The sequence below is a fragment of the Microcaecilia unicolor genome, chromosome 1 (genome assembly GCF_901765095.1).
Source record: "Microcaecilia unicolor chromosome 1, aMicUni1.1, whole genome shotgun sequence".
NCBI classification, from domain to species: domain Eukaryota; kingdom Metazoa; phylum Chordata; class Amphibia; order Gymnophiona; family Siphonopidae; genus Microcaecilia; species Microcaecilia unicolor.
Window position 1 is genome coordinate 501,502,456 of NC_044031.1, and position 24,973 is coordinate 501,527,428.

The following is a 24,973-nucleotide window of genomic DNA, read 5'->3' on the forward strand; positions in this document are numbered from 1 at the left end:
GGGAGGAGCAGTCCCCAGTTACTTTTGCCTATTCCAGCTCTGCTCTCAAAATGGCTTCCATCATTCCTGCTCTGACTACTCCCCTAGACCTCTAGGGATTGTGATGTAGTCCTGGAAGGTGGCTAGTCTTTTGTATTCCTTTTTTTTCCCCCCTATGATTGCAAGTAATGCAGTTTTGATATTGCACAATAGTTTATATGGTAAATAAACTTGCTCCAAATAAATGCTTTTGATACAAAATGTTAGGAATTAATATCTGTAAATTTGAGATGGTACGGTCCTCAGGAATTAGCCTGATTGGAGTTTGTTGTCAGCTGTGTCTTCAAGAATGGTGCAAAGTCCAGCCTCCACACACATGGACTGCAACTAATGAAAACTGAAATTAAAAGTCACTGTGCTTTTACAGGGGCTATTTGGCTTGGAGGTAAAATACTGTCTTACATTATTCTGGTTTGGATACTGTGGATTTAGAAAAGAGATGCCGACTGCATCCCCAGCAGGCCTCACTGTCTCATCCGAACTAGTTTTCGGTTTCAGCTTTGGCCGAAACCAGGTGATGCATTTCGACTGCAGTTCAGTTTCGACCAAGAGCTTTCAGACAGTTCTGGTGGCAGTTTCGTTTTCAACTAAAACTGAAAAAAAGCAGTTTGTCAACCTCTACAGCTAGCATATCAAACCTTGCACTGAAAACCGGTGATGCTTAGGTGGTAGGAAATAACCTAATAAATAACACATTCCTATTGGCATATTTATTTATGTAAAAATATTTCTTAGAAGCTGTACTTCAAAATAACCTAAGTAGCAATGCAGCATACTTCTGAAATAACTTACTTTCTTTAAAATATAGCCTGTGACTCACTATTTGGTAAAATGGTGCTCGCTTCCCTATGAAGACAGTACTTGGGAACTGAAGCAAGACATAGATCAAGCTAAGATTGAAGAATTTGAGAAACTGAAGTCTAGAGAACCAGCAACAGAACATGTGGTAAGAATTGGCAACTGTAAACAGTATTTGATTGGAAAATAGCAAAGTCATGTGGTGTTTCGGAATCGACTAATGGAATTGACTGTATTTGAAACAGGAGCGACCTCCTGCTGACGAGTGGAAGAAATCTGAGAGTTCCAGGGAATATAAAAACAATAACAAACTCAGGGAATACCAGTTGGAGGGAGTGAACTGGCTTCTGTTCAATTGGTACAACACGTATGTAGACATTTTTACTTTTGTCAATGGTGGTGGGGAATTTTTATAACTTTATTACATAACCTAGTTTAATTGTTTGGAATTTACTAGTCATTCAGGACCAACATTAATATTTAATTCATTGTTTGGTGATTATGTAGCTTGGTATAGAATGAAAATCTTGAAGCTTTTCTGCTGTATTCTGAAAGTCATTTTCGCTATAGATTTGTTTCATTGCCTGACATGGTGTGTCTGGATATTGTGCAAGTGAAGGAATCCATTTCTCCTGCATGCGTGAGTAACTTTTTAATGTCTCTCTGATTTCAGGCGCAACTGCATTTTGGCAGATGAAATGGGATTAGGAAAAACTATCCAGTCCATTACATTTCTCTATGAGATATATTTGAAGGGAATCCATGGACCTTTTCTGGTTATTGCTCCTCTGTCCACAATCCCAAACTGGGAAAGAGAGTTCCGCACCTGGACTGAGTTGAATGTGGTAGTGTATCATGGGAGTCAAGCTAGCCGTCGGACCATTCAAATGTATGAAATGTACTTCAAAGATCCACAGGTAGGAATAATGCAATACTTTAGTGTCAATGATTGGGGTTGGATAGAAAGAATCAACAACCAGAAAGTGTTCTTTTGACAACTGACACGTTTAAGCCTTATTTCAGTAGCAGCAGTATGTATTCTAGATAACAGTTCATTCAGCTTTTATGTGCGACCATGTAATGGTTCATGAAAGAATTAATGAATTGCAAACAGAGAGGAGTCTTAGATGTTTGCTAGTTTCAATTTAAACAAACTACTAAATTGCTTTGTAGGAATATATTTAATGTATATATTTTCTGGTTGATATAAAGATGGTGGTTCTTCTAGGGTCATAATTTTGCTCGTTATCCAGCTAGGTGGGAAAACTAGAAAGTGGCATGATATACCTGAGATCACTTACCATCACAATCTCTTCAGGTTTGCATAGTGTTCAGAGTCATCCAGCCTTCCTATTCTGATTCAGATTTCTGTAGCTACACTCTGCCCTCCTTAGTATGTTATTGGTTCCTAACAGATCCTCATGTATCTAAACATGTAGTTACAAGCCAAGCTGCTTATATTCACTCAGAAGACATACAGTGCTATGAAAGATAGTGCTGATCTTGTCTTTACTTATATAACATAGAAATTAAGGGAAAATATGGTGGGTGTTAGAATTTTTATCATCCTACTAGAGCAGTCCAGACACAAGAGCTTTGTCAGTGCAGACAAGCAGCAGCTTATAGTTATTTCAAAGAAGGAAAAAAAAGTATACAGAGGGGGACTTAGAAGGGATGTCTTGTTGTCCAGACTTCTACCTGAGCTCTGTTGCTCCTTTCAGCTGGTGTGACGCTGTCTGCTGGCCTGCAGCAGTAGGAGCATTTGAGCCAGCAGCAGTTTGCCTAAGCTTTGTGATGGTTGTGTGCTATCAGTGGGGAGAACTTGAAATTAATTGCCTGGTTCTCCTATGCATTGGAAAACCACAGATTGGGGGGGGGGGGGGGGCAGGGGGATCTCTGAATTTGACTTCATCAGTTGAAAAATGGCTACGGCAGATATGGTCCCCTCCTCTTCTGGAATTATCCTCCCAAGAACCGTGGAGATTGAGTGCTTTCTGACCCTCATTACTCAAAACAAGGGGTCACTTCTACATCCCAACCTCCAGTCTCTGGCTCTCACAGCTTGGATGTTGGGAGCCTAGAATTTGCTTCCTTGGGTCTCTTGGAGAGTGTCTCCTGGGTCTTGCTGGCTTCCAGGAAGATTCCACTAAGAGATGTTACTCTTTTTAAATGGAGAAGGTTTGCTGTCTGCTGTGAGAGCAAGGCCTTAGATACCCTTACTTGCCCTACACAGACCCTGCTTGAATACCTTGTACACTTGGTCTCAAGACCAAGTCCGTATGTGTTCACCTTAGCGCAATTAGTGCTTATCAACGTGTAGAAGGTAAGCCCATCTCTGGACAGCCTCTAGGTCTCGCTTCATGAGAGGTTTGTTTTTGTCAAAGCCCCCGTCAAACCTCCACCAGTGTCGTGGGATCTCAACGTCGTTCTCACCCAGCTGATGAAAGCTCCTTTTAAGCCACTGAATTCCTGCCATCTGAAGTACTTGACCTGGAAGGTCATTTTCTTGGGGGCTGTTAAACTTCAGCTCTCAGGGTGAGTGAGCTTCAGGCCTTAGTAGTAGATGCACCTTATACTAAGCTTCATCACAGTCCTCCGCATGCACCTAAGTTCCTTCTGAAAGTGGTGTTGGGAGTTCCATCTGAAACAGTCGATTGTCTTGCCAAAATTCTTTCCCCGACTTCATGCCCATCCTGGCGAAAGCAGCTTGCACACCTTGGATTGCAAGAGAGCCTTGGCCTACTACATGGAGCATACAAAGCCCCACAGACAGTCTGCCCAGCTTTTTGTTTCTTTTGATATCAACAAGATGGTCACCATCGGGAAACGCACCATTTCAATTTGGCTGGCATATTGCATTTCCTTCACTTACGCCCAGGCTGGGCTAGCCTTAGAGGGTCATGTCATGGTTCATAATGTCAGAGCCATGGCCGTGTCAGTATCCCACTTGAGGTCAGCCTCCATTGAAGAAATTTGCAAGTCTTCGACGTCGTCTTCAGTCCACACATTCACATTGCACTACTGCCTTGAGCAGGATACCTGTCACGACAGTTGGTTCGGGCAGACTCTGTTTGGGGTCTAGAATTCAACTAGTGGCCTAGTGGTTAGGGTGGTGGACTTTTGTCCTGGGGAACTGAGTTAGATTCCCACTTCAGGCACAGGCAGCTTCTTGTGACTCTGGGCAAGTCACTTAACCCTCCATTGCCCCATGTAAGCCGCATTGAGCCTGCCATGAGTGGGAAAGCGCGTTGTACAAATGTAACAAAACAAAAAAAAAACTCCACCCTCCTAGGCCCATTTTATTCTGTTCTAGGCTGCACTGTTGTTCAGATTGTATACAGTTTCAGGTTAATCTGCGTTATGTCCTTGCCATTGCGAGGCCCATTTGACCATTGTTTGTTGTTTTTTGTGAGCCTGGATTCTAGGGATTTCCCACGTGAGAATAGATAAGCCTGCTTGTCCTTGGAGAAAGCGAAGATACGTACCTTTAGCTAATATTGTCCGACAGCAGGCTTTATATTCTCACAATCCCTCCCCCTTAGTTGTCTCCTGTGTTATTTTTACTTCATTTTTTTGCTACAGTATTAAACTGAGGAGACCCCGTTTGCGCAGGATGGCACTTGCGCATGCACAGTGAAGCACAACTTGCACTCCAGAAAGCTCTCATTTAGCTTTGATAAATACTGGACCGGGTGACTCAGATTGGCATCATTCACTTGTGAGAATATAAAGCCTGCTGTCCTCGGAGAATACATGGTACAGGTAAGTATCTTCACTGTCTCTGGCAACCCATGTAAATGCTCTTTTTTGGCACTGATGTTGTGGAGGAGGAATGCATCAGGTATAGTGTTGGTGGGGCTCAATGTATGTGCATAGACTTGGACCCGATAATATCTGTTACAGATTTTGAAGGGTTATAGCTGCTTCAACATGTCAGGCTTAACAATTTATCAAAATCACAACTGTTTCTGACAAAGCTCAAGAAGAAAGCTATGCTGTTGCTGAAATCATGGCAAAAAACATGAAATCACGTACAATTGCTGAGTCAGTAATTGTACCAGCATTCTGTAAAATTGTAAGTATGTGTGGCAAAACATGAACAAGAGATCTCAAAATTCACTATGTCAGATAATACTATTAGTCTGCATATATGTGACGTCTCAGAACTGAGTCACAAGTGATAGCTAACATTAAAGAAGCTGACATCCATTTGGATGAGTCAACTGACATCACTGGACAAGCTCAACGCCTAGTATTCAGCAGTTTTGTTTGTAATGGAGACATCATTGAACAATTGTTATCTTGCAAATCACTTACAGAAACAAGAGGCCAAGACATTTTTGATGCTGACATCTATTTCAGTTATCACATTTTGTCATGGAAATCATGCATCAGCACTGATGGTGCTCCCTCTGTCGGGAAGCCTAAGAGGATTTGTCACACTGGCCAAACAAAAGAACCCTTGCATTGTTTTTCACACAGCTTCCTGCACAGAGAAGCCGTCATTTCAAAATCAATAGTACCTGAACTCCAAAAAGTACTGGTTGAAATGATCAAAATGGTTAACTACATCAAGAATACACCATTAAAATCAAAGTTGTTTCAGCACCGTGTTCTGAAATGGAAGCTGCTCACACACAATTTCTGCTGCTCATGGAAATGAGATGGCTATGTTGAGGGTGGGCGCTTTCAAGGTTGTATGAAGGAAGAGCTGCTAACTTTTATTTTACACACCTCTGAAGAGTCTGAGCTGACTGACCTGCTTAGTGATGAGACCTAGCGCAACAGAGTTGGATTCCTAGCAGACATTTTCCAAGTCTTGAACATTCTTACCAAGAGTATGCAAGAAAAGAATGAAAATATTCTTGTACTGACAGTTATCTCCTTTAAGGAAAAACTAAACGCTCTGGGGAGCCAGAATCAAAAAAAGAGAACAAAGGTGAAATGTTTGTTTTAATTCTACAAAGTTTGTCACTGCTGACTAAAAATATTGAGAAGTATTTCCCATTACTTGATATATCTTCCTTGGACTGGATTTTTCCTTTAGAACTGGGACAAATTGTTTTAATGTCTATTCCAAAATCACAGGGAGCTGACTTATCAGTTGCATCCAATTTTCGACCAGTGGCTAGTATCCCATTGATGGCAAAACGTATGCAATCATTAGTTGCGCTGCAAATTACATCGTACTAGGAGTCTTTTGATTGTATAATTTTTAATTTGGATTTAGGATTATGCACAATACAGAATCATTATTTTTGGTTTATAAAGTTCGGGAATTTCTCAGTCTGGGAATTCATTGTGTCTTGCTCCAGTTCGACATTTCAGGAGCTTTTGACACAGTGGATTATGATATCTTGATGTATAAATTGAGTGAATATGGGTTATGTGGAGCTGCTTATAAATGAATAGAAGGTTTATTTGAGAAATAGATCATACTGTGTTAAGAAGAATAATACCTTTATTTACTTGGAGGTCAGGTTTTGGTGTTCCACAGGGTTCACCGTTGTCTCCAATTCTTTTTAATATGTTTGAGTTCTTTGGGTTTGGTTTTGGATGTATCTGATCATTGTGGTTGTTCATATGCAGATGATATATTTGTATTGATCCCAGTAATGGCAGATTTTTCAGTGTTAAAATCTTTTGTTTCTGAGTGTATTGCTTTTATTCACACCTGGGCTAATTTTCTTCTTTTGAAACTTAAGTTTTTATATTTCTGTAATGATGATTCTCTAGTTCTTAGTAGTGTAACTGTAGCTTCTTGAGATGAGTAGTTTGAAAAATCTTTCAAGGTTTAGTATTCATCCCAGAATGCTAATAGAACTGAAAAATGAACTTGCGGAACTATTGTTAGTAATATGTAATTTATCCTTAAAATCGAGCGTGGTACTGGAAGATTGGAGGGTGGCTAATGTAACGCTGGTTTTTAAAAAAGGTTTCAGGGGAGATCCGGGAAATTATAGACTGGTGAGTCTGACTTCGATGCCGGGCAAAATGGTAGAGACTATTATAAAGAACAAAATTACAGAGCATATTCAAAAGCATGGATTACTGAGACAAAGCCAACATGGATTTAGTGAAGAGAAATCTTGCCTCATCAATCTACTACATTTCTTTGAAGGGGTGAACAAACATGTGGATAAAGGTGAGCCGGTTGATATTGTGTATCTGGATTTTCAAATGGCGTTTGACAAAGTACCTCATGAAAGACTTCAGAGGAAATTGGAGAGTCATGGAATAGGAGGTAGTGTCCTATTATGGATTAAAAACTGGCTAAAAGATAGAAAACAGATTAGGGTTAAATGGTCAGTATTCCCAATGGAGAAGGGTAGCTAAAGGAGTTCCCCAGGGGTCTGTGCTGGGACCGTTGCTTTTTAACATATTTATAAATGACCTAGAGATGGGGGTAGCTAGTGAGGTAATTAAATTTGCTGATGTCACAAAGTTATTCAAAGTAGTTAAATCGCAGGATGATTGTGAAAAATTACAAGAGGACCTTATGAGACTGGGAGACTGGGCATCTAAATGGCAGGTGACGTTTAATGTGAGCAAGTGCAAAGTGATGCATGTGGGAAAGAGGAACCCGAATTATAGCTACGTCATGCAAGGTTCTAAGTTAGGAGTCGCCGACCATGAAAGGGATCTAGGTGTCATCGTTGATATGTTGAAACCTTCTGCTCAGTGTGCTGCTGCTAAGAAAGTAAATAGAATGTTAGGTATTATTAGGAAAGGAATGGAAAACAAAAATGAGGACATTATAACTTTGTATTGCTCCATGGTGCGACTGCACCTTGATTATTGTGTTCAATTCTGGTCGCTACATCTCAAAAAAATATATAGTGGAATTAGAAAGGTACAGAGAAGGGCAACGAAAATGATAAAGGTGATGGGATGACTTCCCTATGAGTAAAGGCTAAAGCGGCTGGGGTTCTTCAGCTTGGAGAAAAGACGGCTGAGGAGAGATATGATAGAGGTCTTTAAAATAAAGGCGTCTTTGGGAAGACTCCATCAGGAACTCTGTTCCACTGTTAAGGCTATTGTGCCATGTGAGAAGGAAGGTAAGTCCTTATTTTAGGTTTCAGTACTTTAGTAAAGATTTGCAAGGAGTAGTGTATGTTTTTAATATTGAATTCCCTCATCTGCATTATAATTGTTTTATAGCAATTTGGAGTTGAGAAGAATCGTGGAAGCAGGCGCAGTGAGTGCTGAAATGCCAATAAGGCTGTTTAGCCTGACTGGATTCTATATATATGAGCGTCAAGTGGTGTCCATTGTAAGCGGTAGCAACTGCAGAATTGAGCTAAGAGTTTATTTTTAGATTGCTGGTGTTTGTGATTTTTATATGTGATATATATATATATTTTTTTTTTAAGAAATTTTCTTTCTACAAAAAGAATAATTTTCAATTTAAAATATTTTTGTATAACCAAAGAAACATACTTTGAAGAGTAAATGATTGAATATGTGGAGACCTAAGGTTGAGGGCTTGAAATGGGATGGCCTATAAAGAGGCCCAATAACCTGTTTAAGGTCCATTCTGATATGAATATTCTGATACTCTTCAAGTGTAGGTAATATCAGGTTTAAGGAATAGGAGTGGATTCATATTTTAGGCTATTTACCCAAATAGTTTTTTTTTGTATTTTGGGTATAGTGGGCTAGCTGATATTTTTACCTCATTTTTGTGATTTGCTTCCTAGTATTTTTAAAATGGACGTGATATTGGACTGGGAGCCAATGATGGGCATAAAGCAATATGGTTTTATTTCCATGCATTGCACAGAAGACGCTTGCTGAGTTCTGAATTAGTTTATGGATGTTTGAGTTCATACACCAAAATGCCTGCATATATAACACTACAGTAGTCAAGCTCTGACATGATAAAAGCATGGAACAGTGCTTGTTATCTAGATAACGGTGCAAGCTATGGAACTGCTAAAGAATGTGAAAGCAGGATTTAACTACTGCAGAACTATGGGAGGAAAATGACAATTGATGATCACCCCCCTAAGTATTTGAAGGAGGTAACAGCTAGGTATCTGAAGGAGGTAACAGCTTGAATGGGGAGATCAAATAACATAGTGACCAGTGTGGGGTGAGATGGGTGCCTGGTGATCCATGAAGCAATTGTATTATTTGGGTTCTGGACAAAGCAGTGGGAATACAACCAGTCTAATTGCGTCCAAACAATATTGGAGAGGAGACAGATCTAAGATGCCTGGATCAAGAAAGGCAAGGAACTGGATGTCAGCATAAATGAAGAACCATAGACCATAGTCTTAAATGAGGATCATTAAGGGACTCAAAAAGATGTTAAATAACAGTGATGAAAGTATGGAGCCCTTGGGCCCCACAAGGAGGAGTGTGGGGGGCAGAGAAGGACCTGAATAAAATCCATATATGAGCGGCCAGTAAGAAAGGAGTTAAACCACACAGGGACAATATCTCTGAAATTCCAACTGATTGGAGCCTGTGTAACGTAAGTGAATGATCAAGGAGTTTGAAGACTGCTGAGATATCTAATGAAACTGCTAGTGCTATGTGGTCATTGTCCAACATAATAACTTTGCTTAAAGAAAGCATGAACCATTGTTTTTGGTGGAAGCCTGTCTGTTAAGGGTATAAGATGTTACACTTCTGTACCTCGTCTGAAAGCTGCTGAAACATGTTTTCTATGAGCTTAGAAACAATAGGGGAGATTAGAAATTGGATGGAAATTTGAAGTGAGCAAAGAGTTCAGAGAAGGCTTCTTGAGGCTTGGATGAACAGGAGCTGCCTTTCATAGAGTGAGGAATATGCCTCTGTTTATTTTTCAGCACTTGATATACCGCATGTGATTTGTGAGGCGACTATGAGGTTTACAATTTCTGCGCAGCTATTTTGCACTGTTACTAATGGGCTCACCATCTAAGTTTTATATATTGTACCTAGGGCAAAGGAGGATTGAGTGACTTGCCCAAGGCCACATGGAGCTACAGTGGGAATTGAACCCAGTTCCCCAGGATCTCAACCCACTGCCAACCCTCAGGCAGCAGCAGGAATTGAACCCGGTTCCCCAGGTCCACAACCCACGGCACTAGCCATTAGGCCACTCCTCCACTAACCATTAGGCCACTCTAGCAGGGCAGCTGTTGATCATAGTGGTAAGCAATGGTTATCAAGGTCCAGCAAAGGTTCAAGGAGACAAAGTGAGGGAAAGGCATCTAAAATACATAGGCAGCTTTCCTGGTGGATGCTATGTCTTACTTTTCCTGGCTTTCATTCTGTTCACCTCATGGAGGCACTTGTGGCTGCAAAACTGGGCAGTGGTAGAGCCTCTAAGACCCAACTCAGCAAGCTCCCTTTTAAAGACAGGTTGATTGAGGATGGTCTGGGTGAATCTAAATTCCAGATGTTCCCAGAGGTCAGAGCCCATCCAGCCACTAGCAGCATGAGGAGGTCACAGTGGTTTTGCGGATTCTAGGTGGTGCAGTCCTTATATTTCATTTTTTTTTTCATTTGTTTTTTGTACCTCTCATTATCAAAACATGTTTGGTTCAATATGGTGTACATTGTATCATTAAACATTGTAACAATAAACATTATACAATATAACAGTATAACAATAAGCAATGAAACCATAGAACAGGGTGAAGCACTTTGTAGCATTAGTTGACATTGGAGAAGATATGGGCAATTTTGTGTCAAGAATGGCTAGTGAGATACGTCAAAATAGAAATTTTAGGACTGTGGGTAGGGCCTGGTGAGCTCCCATCCTGATGAGGGTATTTTTGTAGCGTGCTATAGAAAATGTGTATGGTGTGACTTGGTATTTTGGAGAAGGAAATACCCAGCTACACTTAGAGTTTCGTGATGACTGACAGCCTATATCTCTCCACATGATGATACTGAATGGTTCAATGTATCAGAGCTAGTGTGATTTATTTTATTTTATTGACAGAGTCTATGTGTTTGGAACAATGACAAACATTGGACTTCCTACCTTTCCAGCCCTTTGGGGTGGTGAGCCAGGCTGCAGTTGCTCTCTTCATAGTTCATGTAGTTGATCTATTTGTTGTACCATATCTCATCAGGGGTGCACATTGTTTCTCTCTGATTCTGTTGTATGTGGGGGGAGACCTCAGTGACTCTCTCCATAAATGGAAGGTGCCATGCAGGGCTTATAAAGTGGGGGTGGGGGAAGGCAGGAAAGCAATGGGATGGGTGGAGAGGGCTAAGCTGGAATCTCCTGCTACTTTGGGGGTATATGTGTGCAGGTGGAGGGGGGAGGGGAGTGTTTAGGCTGATTGTATGTGTGGTAGACTATCTTTGTCAAAATCTATTGATGAATATATACTTGACCACTGGGTGTGACCTTTTTTTCCCCAAAGGACAGGCATATGTGGCACTTGGACTGGGTAGTTCTCTTTTAGTCCTGAGTGAGGCTGGGCGTGTACTGTTCTATGTCTTCATCACTTTCCATATGGTAGTATTTTTCCATGCCTTTAGGTACCTGTCATGAAACACCTTGCACCCGACTAGGGTTAACCCTGCTGCCACCTGGAAGGTCTATCCCCAGCACTGCTTGGGCCTTCCTGCACCTGTGCACATGCTCTATACTAGCACCCTCCTCCCACCGACTGGGTCCTACTCTCAAGTTATTCCCCGGTGATTTCTAGGACACTGGGGCCACACTCCAGGGGTCCCACACTTCCTAGAAAGCACCCACAGACCCAAAACACAAACCAAGGTTCTTAGTTCAGGAACACAGAGGGGGGGGAGGGAAAAGGGAAATGAGACTTGATATACTGCCTTTCTGTGGTTTTTGCAACTACATTCAAAGTGGTTTACATAGTATATAAAGGTATTTATTTGTACCTGGGGCAATGGAGGATTAAGTGACTTGCCCAGAGTCACAAGGAGCTGCAGTGGGAATCGAACTCAGTTCCCCACGGTCAATGTCCGCTGCTCTAACCATAGAATTAGAACACTGAACCATATAAAAGAGGTGGAAAAACAGCACACAATATCAGGTAACTGAAATAAGGATCGACATTAAACTAGCTAAACACTTTGTCACTACCTGGGTTGTACCAGGGGAGTTCAGGAAATTAACTGCTCACAAGTTCCGAACAGGGTCTCAATGCAGAGTTCCTTCCCTCTACACTCCGAAGCTGAGACAGAAGAAAATCCAGTATCTTCAGGCTGGATTTGAACTCCAGAACTAATCAGAACCCAGAACAACTTTTGAAAGTAGCTGGCCACAGCCTGCAGGTTACTTCCTCCTTGTGCTAAACTAAAGAAGAAACAATCACTTTCTGTAACAGCTTTAAAACATAAAATATGCACTACTTGCTGGCCAAACTAGAGAAATACATTGCATGAAAAATTAAGAAATTTATTACAGGTTACAGGCATAAGTCCCCTGTTTTGCCACACCTACCCCCTTTAGGAGAGACCCAGAACTGTGGCAGATCGCTGGTTGGGTCTTGACAGTTCACTGTCAGGCGGTTCTGGCTCTTCCTTCCTGGAGAGTCCATCTGCATTGCCATGCTCACTTCTTTTCAGGTGCTGTATGGTGAAGTTATACGTTTGCAGGACATGCTCCACCGGAGTAGTTTCCCATTCTCTCCTGAGACTCAAGCCAGACCAATGGATCTCGCCCATGCAAGTATGGTTGCAGTTTCTTAAGGGCTCACAGTAAGGCCAAACATTCTCTCTCAACAGTGGCATAGTCTACCTCTCTGTCAAGGAGCTTGCAACTTAGGTACACAATGAGTGCGCCTCCCCTCTGCTGTTCACTTGACTGAGTGGAGCCCCAGTGCCATAAGTCGAGACATCAGTCTACATAAGTAATGCCACACTGGGAAAAGACCAAGGGTCCATCAAGCCCAGCATCCTGTCCACGACAGCGGCCAATCCAGGCCAAGGGCACCTGGCGAGCTTCCCAAATGTACAAACATTCTATACATGTTATTCCTGGAATTGTGGATTTTTCCCAAGTCCATTTAGTAGTGGTTTATGGACTTGTACTACAAATCTTTGTTGGTAATTAGGTTCAACTAAGACGGGAGTTATAGCCAATGCAGTCGTTAATGCTTGGAAGGCCGCTTCACATTCTGGTGACCAAGTAATGATTCGGGGTAGTCTTTCTTTAGTTAGGTCAGTCAGGGGCTTGGCTGTAGTGCTGTAGTAAGGCACAAACTTTCTGTAATACCCTGCTGTTCCAAGGAAGGCCAATACTTGCTTTTTAGTTTGAGTGGGCCAATTTTGTATAGTCTCCACCTTGGCTGGCTCAGGCTTTAACTGTCCACTTCTCACTCTGTGTCCTAAATATTGCACTTCTGCCATCCCTATCTGACATTTTCTGGGCTTGAAAGTCAGATGGGCCTTCCTGATTCGTTCTAACACCCCACTGTAATGGATCAGATGGTCATCCCGTCTGACTGTACCTCAGTGTCATCAAGATAAGCCCTAGCATGCTCCTGGAGTCTATTTAACAGACGATTTACCAAGCACTGAAACGTACCAGGGCATTTTTCATTTCAAAAGGCATTACAGTAAATTCATACAGACCAAATTGGGTAATAAATGCTCTATATGCTCCTGAGCAGCATATGGAGCCTGGAAGCCAAGGAACAGCGCCAGCCTGGCTAGTGTTTCCTGATCAATTCGGTGAATGTCAGCAGATGCTCTCCATAGTAATTCCAGTAGGTAGTTAACTTAAGTAGTTCTGATGGGAGTAGGGCCACATCACCATGGACCAATGGGTCTGGGACATAATTAAATATACTTATTCTTTAGAGTTAGCCATGTCCATTCTCAACTGCTTTATGGTATCCTCTTGTGCCCCTAACATGAAAAAGTTGGCAGTGGCAGCTATGCTGATAGGACTCCATGTGCTGGAAGCAGTAGTCCCAGTAGTTCTAGAGTAAGGCTATCAAGTGGATCCAGATTCACAGAAAGTCCTGGGTTTACCCCATTGCGTGCAGGGACTTCATAGTTCTGATTTCCCCATTGTGTTCCCTATGAAAAGCAAGACTACAAGTCCCAGCATGCACTGAGGTAAACTCAGGACTGGATCCAGTTGGCAGGTTTAGTCTATAGGAGGATGAATCTTTCTGACGTATTTTTGATCTCAAGGGAGTCATCCAGTGCCTGAGCTTCTTGCTTCCACATAAAAACTCTGTTAATTGTGGCTGCAAGGAAAGGGGAACATTTCTTCCCTAGTCCTGTTGGAAACATATTTCCAAATTTTTGTCTGGTAAAAAGGACCTGTGGTGGTGTATCCTGGACAGCTGTTTTTAATTCCAGGCAGTGCTATTCGATCTGGACACTGCTTCACAGGTGTTTTCCAAGGTAATGGTGACAGTTGTTGTTTGTAAAGAGAGAGGTATCATGGTTTATCTGTACCTGGACAATTGACTGATTCAAGCCAAGATGGAGCAGGAGGATTGGTTGACCACCTCGAGGACAATCCAGCTGTTGCAGTGCTGGGCTGGATAGTGAACTATAAGAAAAGCGAGCTTATACTTGCTCTCTTCTGAATACTTAGGGGTCTATTTTGCCACTAGGGAGGGCTGTGTCTTTATGACATGGGAGGATAGTTGAGATATGATTCTATGGTTCAGGGGTTTCTCTCGCAAACTCTTTTAAGGTCCGGGACTATCTCGTCTGAAAGGTTCCATAGTGGTTACACTGGAGCTGGTTTGCCTAGTTCCCAGTATTTCAAAATATACCTCCCCTGCAAAGACTGCGTGACAGGAGGAGGAGGAGGAAGTGAACCGCTGCACATCAGGTCACTCCTCCTCTGCTGGCTTAGACCCGGTTCATATACACAGTTGGGCCTAAGCCGGCAGAGGAGGAGAAAGGGACCTGATGTGCAGTGGTTGATTACCACTACCTCCCCCTACCCTGTGACTTCTGCAGGGAGAGGGAGAAAGCAGCTGATATCGGATGAGTGTGCCATGAGGAGGATGGCAGACAGCATAGGTAGGGGCAAGCAAAGCAAGTTGTGTGCCATGAGGAGGTGGGCAGGCAGAGCAGATTGAGTTTGCCATGAGGAGGTGGGCAGGCAGAGCAGGTTGAGTGTGCCTTGGGGGGGGGGGCGGGGTTGGCGGTGCAGAGCAATCTGCCTTGTGGAAGTGGTAGAGCAAGTTGACTATGCTAAGAGGAGGGTAGGGGGCAGAGGAAGATTAGTGTGCCCTGGGGAAGTTGAGAGGGGGCACAGTAAGGTGAGTGTTCATGGGGAGGGTTGGGAGGGGGCAGAGTAAGGTAAGAGCATGCCATGGGGGTGGGAAGAAATCAATCTTGAGGATATGCTATAGGGAGGGTGGGAGAGACAATGTGATACCTGGGGAGAAGAGGGGAAATAATTAGAGGTGGGGGGGGGGGGGGGTGTGTGTGTGTGCCTGATGGAGGAGAGAATAAATGTTATTGTATGCAGAAGACTTGGAGGCAGAATTAGGGGTATTGGTGGGCGTTAAGAGAGAGAACAGCAGTTGTAGTGAGAGATGGAATTGGGAAGGCTGTAAGTCTAAGGAGGGAAAAGGCAGAAGATAATTTCAGGTCTTATGATGGGGGAAATTCTGTGGAAAAACACTAAAAAATAATACAGAATTTTTCCGAATTTTTAAATACTGTATGCAGCATTTTCAAAATTTTGTTCAGAATTTCCCCAGGAATAAAGTGTCTAGATTGGTCTAACAAGTCCAAGGAAAGGAAACCTACAGATAAGATTAAATTTTTTTTTAAATTTCTTCATGCCCAGATCTCTGTAGCCCTCTGTACCTTTTATTTTAAATTATCCTAGAAGAATAGCATTTTACTGACAGATGTGACAAGTTGTGTGCATATACGGTAAAGTGCTGCTGAATTACATTTTCAACATAAATATTAAAACAGGCCTTTCTCTTATGATTAAAATTACTTTCACAGACTTCTCCATTTTCAAATTTGTTTTCCTTGGTCCCTGGTTTGACTCAATGTAATGGACCAGTTTTCTCTTGTGTTGTCTTTTAATGCTATTAATGTCTGCTATATCCAAGGTTTAAAACTGCATTGAAAACTCACCTGTCTTCCCTTGCTGTTCTGGGAGCAGCAGGCACAACGTAGTATTGGCACTGGTGCCAGTGGCTGACCTAGATTTTATTTCTCTTTCCAAACTCAGCTTTGTTTTTCTGTTCTGTCCCTCATTGTAGTTCCTTTGCTTTCAACTGTTAGTCTGTAAACTGCTCTGTTGATACAGTGAAAGGCGGGAAAGCAACAAATAAACATGCACTTCCCCCATGTTATACCTGCCTCTGAATAATTCATATTTAGAATGTTTACAGTTCACTACATGTAGAGTACTTAATATTTTTGTAGAAGTCAGCACTGTAAAATCCTTTCATATACACTTGTCATTCAGAGAATGGAGTAAGTTGGACAGTGCTTACCAGTCTTTTTTGGGCTGTGACATCCATGACCCCACTGTTGTATAGATACACTTAGACCAGATCATGACCCCAAATGCTGCATTTATGGCCCTATTTGGGGTCGCAATCCACAGTTTGGGAAGCCCTGATATAGGGTGTGATTAGAAGCAAAATGTTGATTAGCATAAAGATGTGTCACATTAAATCATACCAAAGTCCTATCAACCCAGCATCCTCTCACCTTATTGCTGATTTCTAAAGGTAAGAGGTGGCTATCCCAAAATCTACCTGGCTAATACTAGAAACTTGTTCAAACTTCTAATAGTAGCAGATGATGGCAAATGACCAAATTTCCTAGCCATTGTGCCTACTAAGATAGTTATGGTTATACCTACTGTTCTGTGCAGATGATCCCCCCCCCCCCCCCCAGGCTACCCCCTCTTCCTATGCTGCTTTAAGAAATGCAAAAGACATTTCACTGCAGGTTTGAGCTGAAGAGATGTTGAGACGGGACCTTCTGAGGGGAGGAAAATGTTACCGTTGAGTTTTTCTGCTGGGAAATTAAACTTGGGAAAATATAGATTTGGAGTTACATAGGTTACATTGCCAGTTTAGTTATGGTTTACAGTTTAGCATTTTTAAAGTCTGTTTCATTTAAAAGGTATTTTAGAGTATAGTTTACCATTTAAAACTGCTGTTTTTGAATCAAATAGCATCAGTTTAGTGTACAACTAGCTGTTAAAGGAAGTCTGTGTAATGGGAAAGAGAATACTTGTGGGGCTGTACTATTGTCAAATTGGCCAGAGTAAATAGACAGATGATGAAATTTTAAAAGAAATTAGGGAAGTTAGCAAATTTGGTAACACTATAATTATGGGTAATTTCAGTTACCAAAATATAGACTACAAAGCCAATCATTCTCGGATCCACTTGACACTGAATGCCCCAAGAAAAAAAAATCAGAAATGGATAAGGACCTCGATGGCAAACATCTCCCAACAGGAAACCAGTTCCAATCTAGTGGCTACAGCGATTTAATCATAGGTCTCCCACTCTTCAAAAATCAATAGTAACTTTTAATTTAATAATTCTTTTCAGTATTGAGGAGAAAAAAACTGAACAGCAGAAAATCCCCTTCTAAAGTTTGCGTACCAGTTGAGCAATAAGTGAATTTATGCAAAAGTCTTTTCCGTTCTTGTAATGTCTTGTGTATCACTCAATGTCATAAAAGTACACCAACAATATAACATATAGTCCAACATATCTATGAAACAGTAGAACAAACTTGACACATGCATCCAACTAACTGGACGAGCCCCTTGTTTTGCCCATCCCAGGCTGTACCTCTCGTGTCTACCTACCCAGATGACTCCAGCAGAAAGAGAAGGCTGATGTCTCCTTTCTTGGATGACCTATTCGCCAGTATTCAGGATATATCATATCCCAGATTCGTGTAAAAGATGGCAAAGGAGGTACTTTTTTCACTCCAGCATGAAGCTGAGCCAAAATCAGATGTTTTTTCACCAAATATATAGTGGCAGTCCCAGTCCAGACTCTTTCTGGAACAGCATACTTGCATGTGATAGATTCCAGTTTTAGTATATCATCTAAGAAATTATACTTTAAATATATCTTACACATGGATTCAATATGACAACTTTCCTGTAGTACAGTAGTAGTGGAATCAGCTAAGAAAAAAGCTAGAAAATACAGATCTACTCCAAGACCCCCATCTGGAAAGGATCTAGGAATTATTTCTTGGATGTATGTTACCTGCATGGATTTCTTCCCATCAATATTATATGGTGCACTATATGCACACATTTATCAAAAGAGTATAAAGGGTTTCTAGTACCATTCCTTTCTACAGCACAAAGCAAGCTCAATTCATTCATTTTAGATGCTGACAAATGTGATTACCTTGTTCATTTAGGTGCTCATTTTCAAAGCACATAGACTTACAAAGTTACATTGTAACCTATGTCACTTTGTAAGTCTATGTGCTTTGAAAATGAGCCTCTATATCTACAGTGCATTTGAAACAGCTTCAGTGATCTGTTCCTCAAGCCATTGCTGCCCAAAGACTTGCTTGGTTAAAGGCATCAGGGCTTAGATAAGGTGTGCATTCTAAAACTTGTATAGGTGACCACCATTCCAGAGAGAAGGTTGAAGAAATCTTTAATACCATCAAGGACTATTGCACCATTCTTCAACATTTGTTTGCTCTAGTGCCATAACCCACATTATCCTCTGGATGAATAAATATCACTCTATAGGAAGAGTTTTTCTTTTAGGAAAATATGTTCCTCCCCTTTGTAACACAAACTTTGTAAGAAAAAGCAAATGGTTACAGTTCAATCCAGACTTGGAATTTTTGATTGAAGCATTTGAACATTGCTGGGTACAACTATCACAGTCTCATATGCACCACCTTCAGTAGGAGGTCAAAATATTTCAAACTAATGCAATAGAACCATGCCCATCTCAAGAGTTCCAAGTATTTTCTCAGCAGTGCCCCATATTTCTCTGTTTTCATCTTGGACCTTGGGTACCATGGCCTCTTTCTCATAAAAAATGCTATTACCATACTCCTCTGTATAACCAAGGGGAGACTTTGTATTTGCTAGATATCCAAGTTATTTGCTGGTTCATCAAAATTACAAAAAGCATTTTTGCTTTACCCTGAAGATTGACCACGAGATCATAGTAACATACATGATAGCATAGCATATCATAGCATAGTAAAAAATAAAGAATTAAATTAGATAAAGACCAAATTCACTCATCTAGTCTGCCTAGTAATTTGGTTAAGGTTGTAACTGCAGTTCCATGCAGTTAACCCTTCCCTATGGCGTTGATTTTTTTTGGGCTTGATTCCAAGGATGTTCACCAAATGCCTGTAATCATGAAACTCCACCTACACAGACAATCTCCTTGTTCCAGAGTTGCATGATTGGCTTCTAGCAGATCTATACCAGAATCTGGCCATCTCATTGAGAAACAAATCCGTTTTTTTTTTTTTTAATTCTGGAAGACTGATTAGATTTGTCAAGATTGCTTAAACAGTTTAATGTTCCCTTTGGATCTTAGCTAAAACTCACTTAGCTATATAGCATCTACAATGTTTCTGGTTCATCTTGAGATGAGCAAAAGGGGGGGGGGGTGGCAGCCACAATGAGACCTGAAGTTTTACTAGGATTAAACTTCATCACTTATTAATGGTGCTGAGGTGGACCACTGGCTCAGTATCTCAACCCCCCCCCCCCCTTCCACAGACACAGACATATTTGTCTTTGCAACATCATTGTGTACTAGTACTGCTTGATAGATCTTACAATTTAATCAAGACATGTTTTAAACATTGGTTGGGGAGCTCACTTTGGCCTTTGACGTACACAGAGTGTCTGATCAAGAGCTATGTTACCTTTCCACATCTATAATCTGACAAGATAATTTAAAATCAATGTGGGTACATATTGGCACTAAAGTGGAGTTTAATGAGTGGAGTTATATTAGGTTTTTGAATAGGTCTGTAATGTACTAGAGTCTCAGTTGGCCTTAAAGATAAACAATTTATAAGACAACAATTTATAGACTTTATAGAAGATAATTTTTGTCATCTATTAGAACAGGGGTGTCCAACCTAGGTCATCAAGGGCTGCAACCCAGTGGGGTTTTCAAGATTTTTTCAATGACTATGCATGAGATCTATTTGTGTGCATTGCCTCCTTCGTATACAAATAGACCTCATGCATATTTATTGTGGAAATCCTGAAAACCCAACCTAGCGAGAGCAGAGGTTTGACACCCCCTGCATTAGAAGATATTACTACTGAAACTGTTTTGCCTATCTAATGAACTTGTCACCTGCTCCAAATTTAACTCCAATGAAGAACAAATAATAAAATAAAAGCACCTCATCTTCAATATTAAACAGTGTAGTCATCAAAATTTCAATACTCAGGGGCTCAGTTAAGGGGCATATCCTGGCTTCATATCTCAGGATCCAGTGTGATTCTGTTACCAGGAAGGTGACCTAAGAATGATGCGTCCTGTACAGTGAAAGCTACTCGTGTTTCCTGTAGCACTTGCTGAGATGACTGGCAGTGCAGAGATGACCCAGTCAAATGGAGTCTGTTAGGCAATACTCTGAGCTGGATTAGCGGCATGACGGAGGTAGGAGGAAACGGATCCCGTTCACATCAAAGCAGCCTATGCATACAGGGATGGAGCTCAAGGACGGCTGCACACCCAACTACAAAGTGACAATTCCAAAGGCTCTTGCAAAAGCTATGCTGTTCTACTAACCAGCCTATAGTTCCCAATCTCCTCCTAACTTTTGCTTTTGTGGAGATGGACCACATCCTCCTTTCTCCAGTTCTGTGGGACCACTCCTGACTCTAAAAAAAAAAAAAAAAAAAAGCATTGAAAAGTTCAGACAGCAAAGCTGCTTAAGTTCTTTTACAATCCTCCCATGTATTCCATCCAGCTCCATTACGTTGTCTATAGTTCAGTTTCTCATGAACACAATCTTGTGGAAAGTGTTCAAAATCTACCACTCCTCTTCACCCTTGTGCCTTGCAAGGCCACTTTGCATGTCCTATCAGTAGCATATCTAAAATATGTCTCATCTCCCCCCCATTTTACTGTACTGGCTGTTTTTTTTTTTTCTCTTCGGTATCTGTATCTTTGCTTTGCTGACTATTTTTCCAGCTTCTCTAAGGTTTTCCAGATATTGCTATCTGTCTTCTTTCATCTATGATCTCATAAAGGTTATGAAGTTTAACGTACTATTTTTGAGAACCAAAGTGGCCTTCTTTTCCTCTTATTTTTATTTACTTTCCTGACAAAAAGGTTTATTGTCCGTTCAGTTTTGCCTACTTCTTTTCTACTTGCCCCAGCTGTTCCTAACCAGTTGTCTGCCTTGCTACAGGTCAAGAAAACAAGAGGATTTCATCCTATCTTAGATCTAAGGGCTTGAACAGGTACCTGTCAAAGCAGAAATTCAGGGTGGTTTCCCTGGCCTCCTTAGTTTCCATGATTCAGGAAAATGATTGTGCTCTCTGGACTTACCCACATTCAGATACATCCCAGTCACAGAAAGTATCTAAGATTTCAAATAGGGTAACAACACTATCCATATCACATTTTGCTGTTTGGCGTTGCATCGGCTCGAAGTATTCACAAAATGTCTCACAGTAGTTGCAGCATTGCTACGCAAACTGGGGTTGCACGTGTTTCCCTACCTAGATGACTGGCTGGTAATGAGCACATCAAAGGAAAGGAGCTCATGAATCAGTCTATTTGGATGTTGGAGCTACTAGGGTTCATCATAAACCACCCAAAGTCCCATCTCCTTCCTTTATAATTGGAGTTTATAGGAGTCCTGCTAGATACGGCTTGACCTTGAGTGCTTTTTTTCAGGAACAGCACATGGAGGCACTGTAACTTGCTTAGTACAGCAGGTTCATCAGAGCCAAAAAGTATCAGTTCAACAAATATTGAGATTGTGGGTCATGTTCCTCCAGCGGGTTGATTAATGGTGCATCTATGGTGAGTTGTTACAGGTAGCAACTTTGCTTTTTCACGTTTATTCTCACATTTTTTAAAATCCTACCATGCTTTTTTGATGGATGCTGCACACTGAACCTGGTGACTTCATATTTCATTTCTTGGATAGTAATGCCTAATTTGAAAATCGGCATTCGTTACTTTAGCAGTAAGGCTTCAAGTAATAATCATTTGTGGATTTTTGTGATCTCACTAATTGCTCCTTTCCCTGATCATTAATTAATATTAAAAAGTGGTCCCTGTTCAGATTCCTGGAATAATCCCCTTTCACATCTTTTGGTTGGGAAAATTGACCATTTTTAGGGACATTGACAAAGTGCAAGTACATGTTGAGGAGGGTTAGTTTATCTTTCCATTCCTCCTGGGAGATAGAAGAGGCACCCAGGAGCAAGAACAGGGATCAGCAACTGTCAAAAAAAAAAAAAAAAAAAGCAGGATATGGCAGCAAGGTCTGATGTATCTCCTGACAGCTGAAGTTGCTGGTGACATAAAAAGCCAATGATGTTTCTACCTCTCACTGGTTGAATGTGACTGGCTGTAGTGGTTCATACAGGTGAAGAGCTGGTGAGGTTACTATTCTATACTGACTAAAGATGAGGCTGGGCATGGGATGCATAGCAGTAAAGAGCTGGGAAGGGGTGGGAATGTGGCCAGCTGAAGGTATAGCCTGACTGCAGTAGATTGTAACAATCTCAGAAGGCATGGAGAAGGGGGCAGGAATAGAGAATGACACGGGAAAAGTTTGTCCTCATCTCGTCCCCACAAAGGTAGAAAATGTCATTTATATAAAAAGTGAGCAATTTGTCTTTTATGGGAAATGATGGAACTATTTTGATGGAGTTTTGAGTTTTTTGGGGTGGGGACAGGGACAAATTTTGTCCCCATGTTATTTTCTAACCAGGAGGATAACAGGAGGAAGGGTGAGGCTAATTTACATAATTCCCATTTACTTCCATCCCCACATGCATATATGCTGCAGATACCTGCCCACCCACATACACCCTCATGTTCTACTACAAAAAAACTGCACAATTGCATCTCCCTGCAGCCACATCATTCCCCACCATAACCACACCTCATTATTACTACCTACGCAATCTCACTTTGGTATTACGTACCCCTCTTCCAAATCACACCTTTGTGTGATACTTAAAACATGCACTTGTTAGATTACTCTGCTTTGCTCAGTTATTTGAATCGTCACCTACAATAAACAGTTCAGTGTTTCTCCTCCCATATCTCTTGCCATGAAGGTGGCAATAAAATCTTCATTTATATTTTGTGCTATAGCTTTAGCCTCTGAATGATCCTTGACTTGAGAGACAAAATGAAATAATCTACTGACAATACCAATGAAGCTAGTGTACATGCTTAGTCTGATAGTAAAATGTTTTTCTGCATATTTTTTTTTGGGGTGGAAAAGATTTTTATTGGAGTAACATACAACATAGAACTAGGTATAGAAGAACATACAAAACCAAGATTAAACTTCCCAGATATATAGGGCAGTATCTTTTATTTATTTATTATTTGTTACATTTGTAGCCCACATTTTCCCACCTATTTACAGGCTCAATGTGGCTTACATAGTACCGTATCGGCGTTCGCCAATTCCGGTCTGAACAATACAAGGTGATATGGTAGGATAAGGTTCATGTGTGACAGATACATTAGGGGATCTTAGAGAGGAAGAGTTAAGTTATGTCCATTATGAGCTTTGGTTTCGTGTTGCAGATATTCAGGATTTTATGTTGGGTCAGTGGGGTATGCCTTTTTGAACAGGTTTGTTTTTAGTGATTTCCAGAAATTTAGGTGGTCTTTCGTTGTTTTTACGACTTTTGGCAGTGCATTCCATAGTTTTGCGCTTAAATAGGAAAAGCTGGATGCATAAGTTGATTTGTATTTGATTCCTTTGCAGCTTGAGTAGTGAAGATTTAGGTTTGTTCGAGCTGATCCTATTGTGTTTCTGGTTGGCAGGTCTATGAGGTCTGTCATGTATCCTGGGGCTTCGTTGTAAATAATTTTATGAACCAGGGTGCAGATTTTGAAAGCAATATGTTCTTTGATTGGGAGCCAGTGCAGTTTTTCTCGGAGGGGTTTGGCGCTTTCAGGCCGCGTATCTAGCTCAGTCAGTGTCCTTTCATAAATGCAAAGCACAGAGAGCACACTCGTGCATACCTTCTAGGATTGTTCAAAAATCTGGGAATTCTGGAATGTAGTTTGACAGAAATTGGACTTATGTGGGAGTGCCCAGATGCAGAATAGCAGATTTCTGCCAATTTTTATCTATCAGTTTTCATTCTGGCACTTCGTTGTGGTTGTAAAGAAGCCTTCCCACATCTGCTGTTACATTCTACTGCAATTTCTTCTTAATCTTTATCCAGTTTCTCAGTGTATGGTGCTATGAAACAGATATTTCTCTGCAAACTGCTGGGGGATGCAGGCACACTCAATGGTGACATCACGCTGATGTTGCCTGTGTTCCGGAGCTCTCCCTCAGCACAGAGGAATCTTGCTGTTCTGGGATTCCTGCATTAGGATGTGATATGAGCAGTAGAGGGTTGAGTATGTCTGGTAACTCAACAAGCTATAGATTTTGAAGGATTAAGGACAAGGTAATTCTTTATCCAAGAGACAGTGTCATCCAAACAAGACTGAAAATATGAAATATCAGGGGAATCAGACTGAAAAGCCACAAAGGAGTTTGAATTAGCGCTGTTTAAAGGGCTTAGAAATACATTGTACACTAAATGGGACAGGACAGACCCTTGGGGAACACCACATAATTGTCTCGGAGCAGTCTGTGAAGTGGAAAGGTGTACAGAAAATTGGATTTGAAGAAGAGGCAAACCATTACAATACTGTTTCTGTAAGTCCAAGAGTGGAAAGATGTGCTAGAAGAGAGTGATCCACTAGGTCAAACACTAAGGGGAGATCCAGCGAAATCAACTATGTAATTCCTCCTCCAACCTGAATAATATGAAGTTCATTAAGCAGGCCAGTGATGATTGTTCCGGTGCTGCGTCCCAGATGGAATCCAGACTGCTGAGGGTGGAGGATATAGAATCGTCCAGGAATTGCCCGAAGGAGCTTAAGTACAAAGTTCTACTGGCTCTGGGGCATGATCGCCAACAACTCCCTTTCTATTCCATAGTATCAGAAACAACATC

At 41.3% G+C, this 24,973-nt stretch overlaps 1 protein-coding gene across 1 annotated transcript in view; it reads left to right on the forward strand.

The window, feature by feature from the left end:
• The window catches only part of CHD7 (chromodomain helicase DNA binding protein 7), a 504,651-nt gene that overhangs the window by 292,563 nt on the left and 187,115 nt on the right, over positions 1–24,973 (forward strand). The window contains 3 exon segments of the mRNA XM_030214843.1: positions 848–985; positions 1,083–1,204; positions 1,511–1,754. Coding sequence (XP_030070703.1) covers positions 848–985; positions 1,083–1,204; positions 1,511–1,754 — 504 coding nt within the window.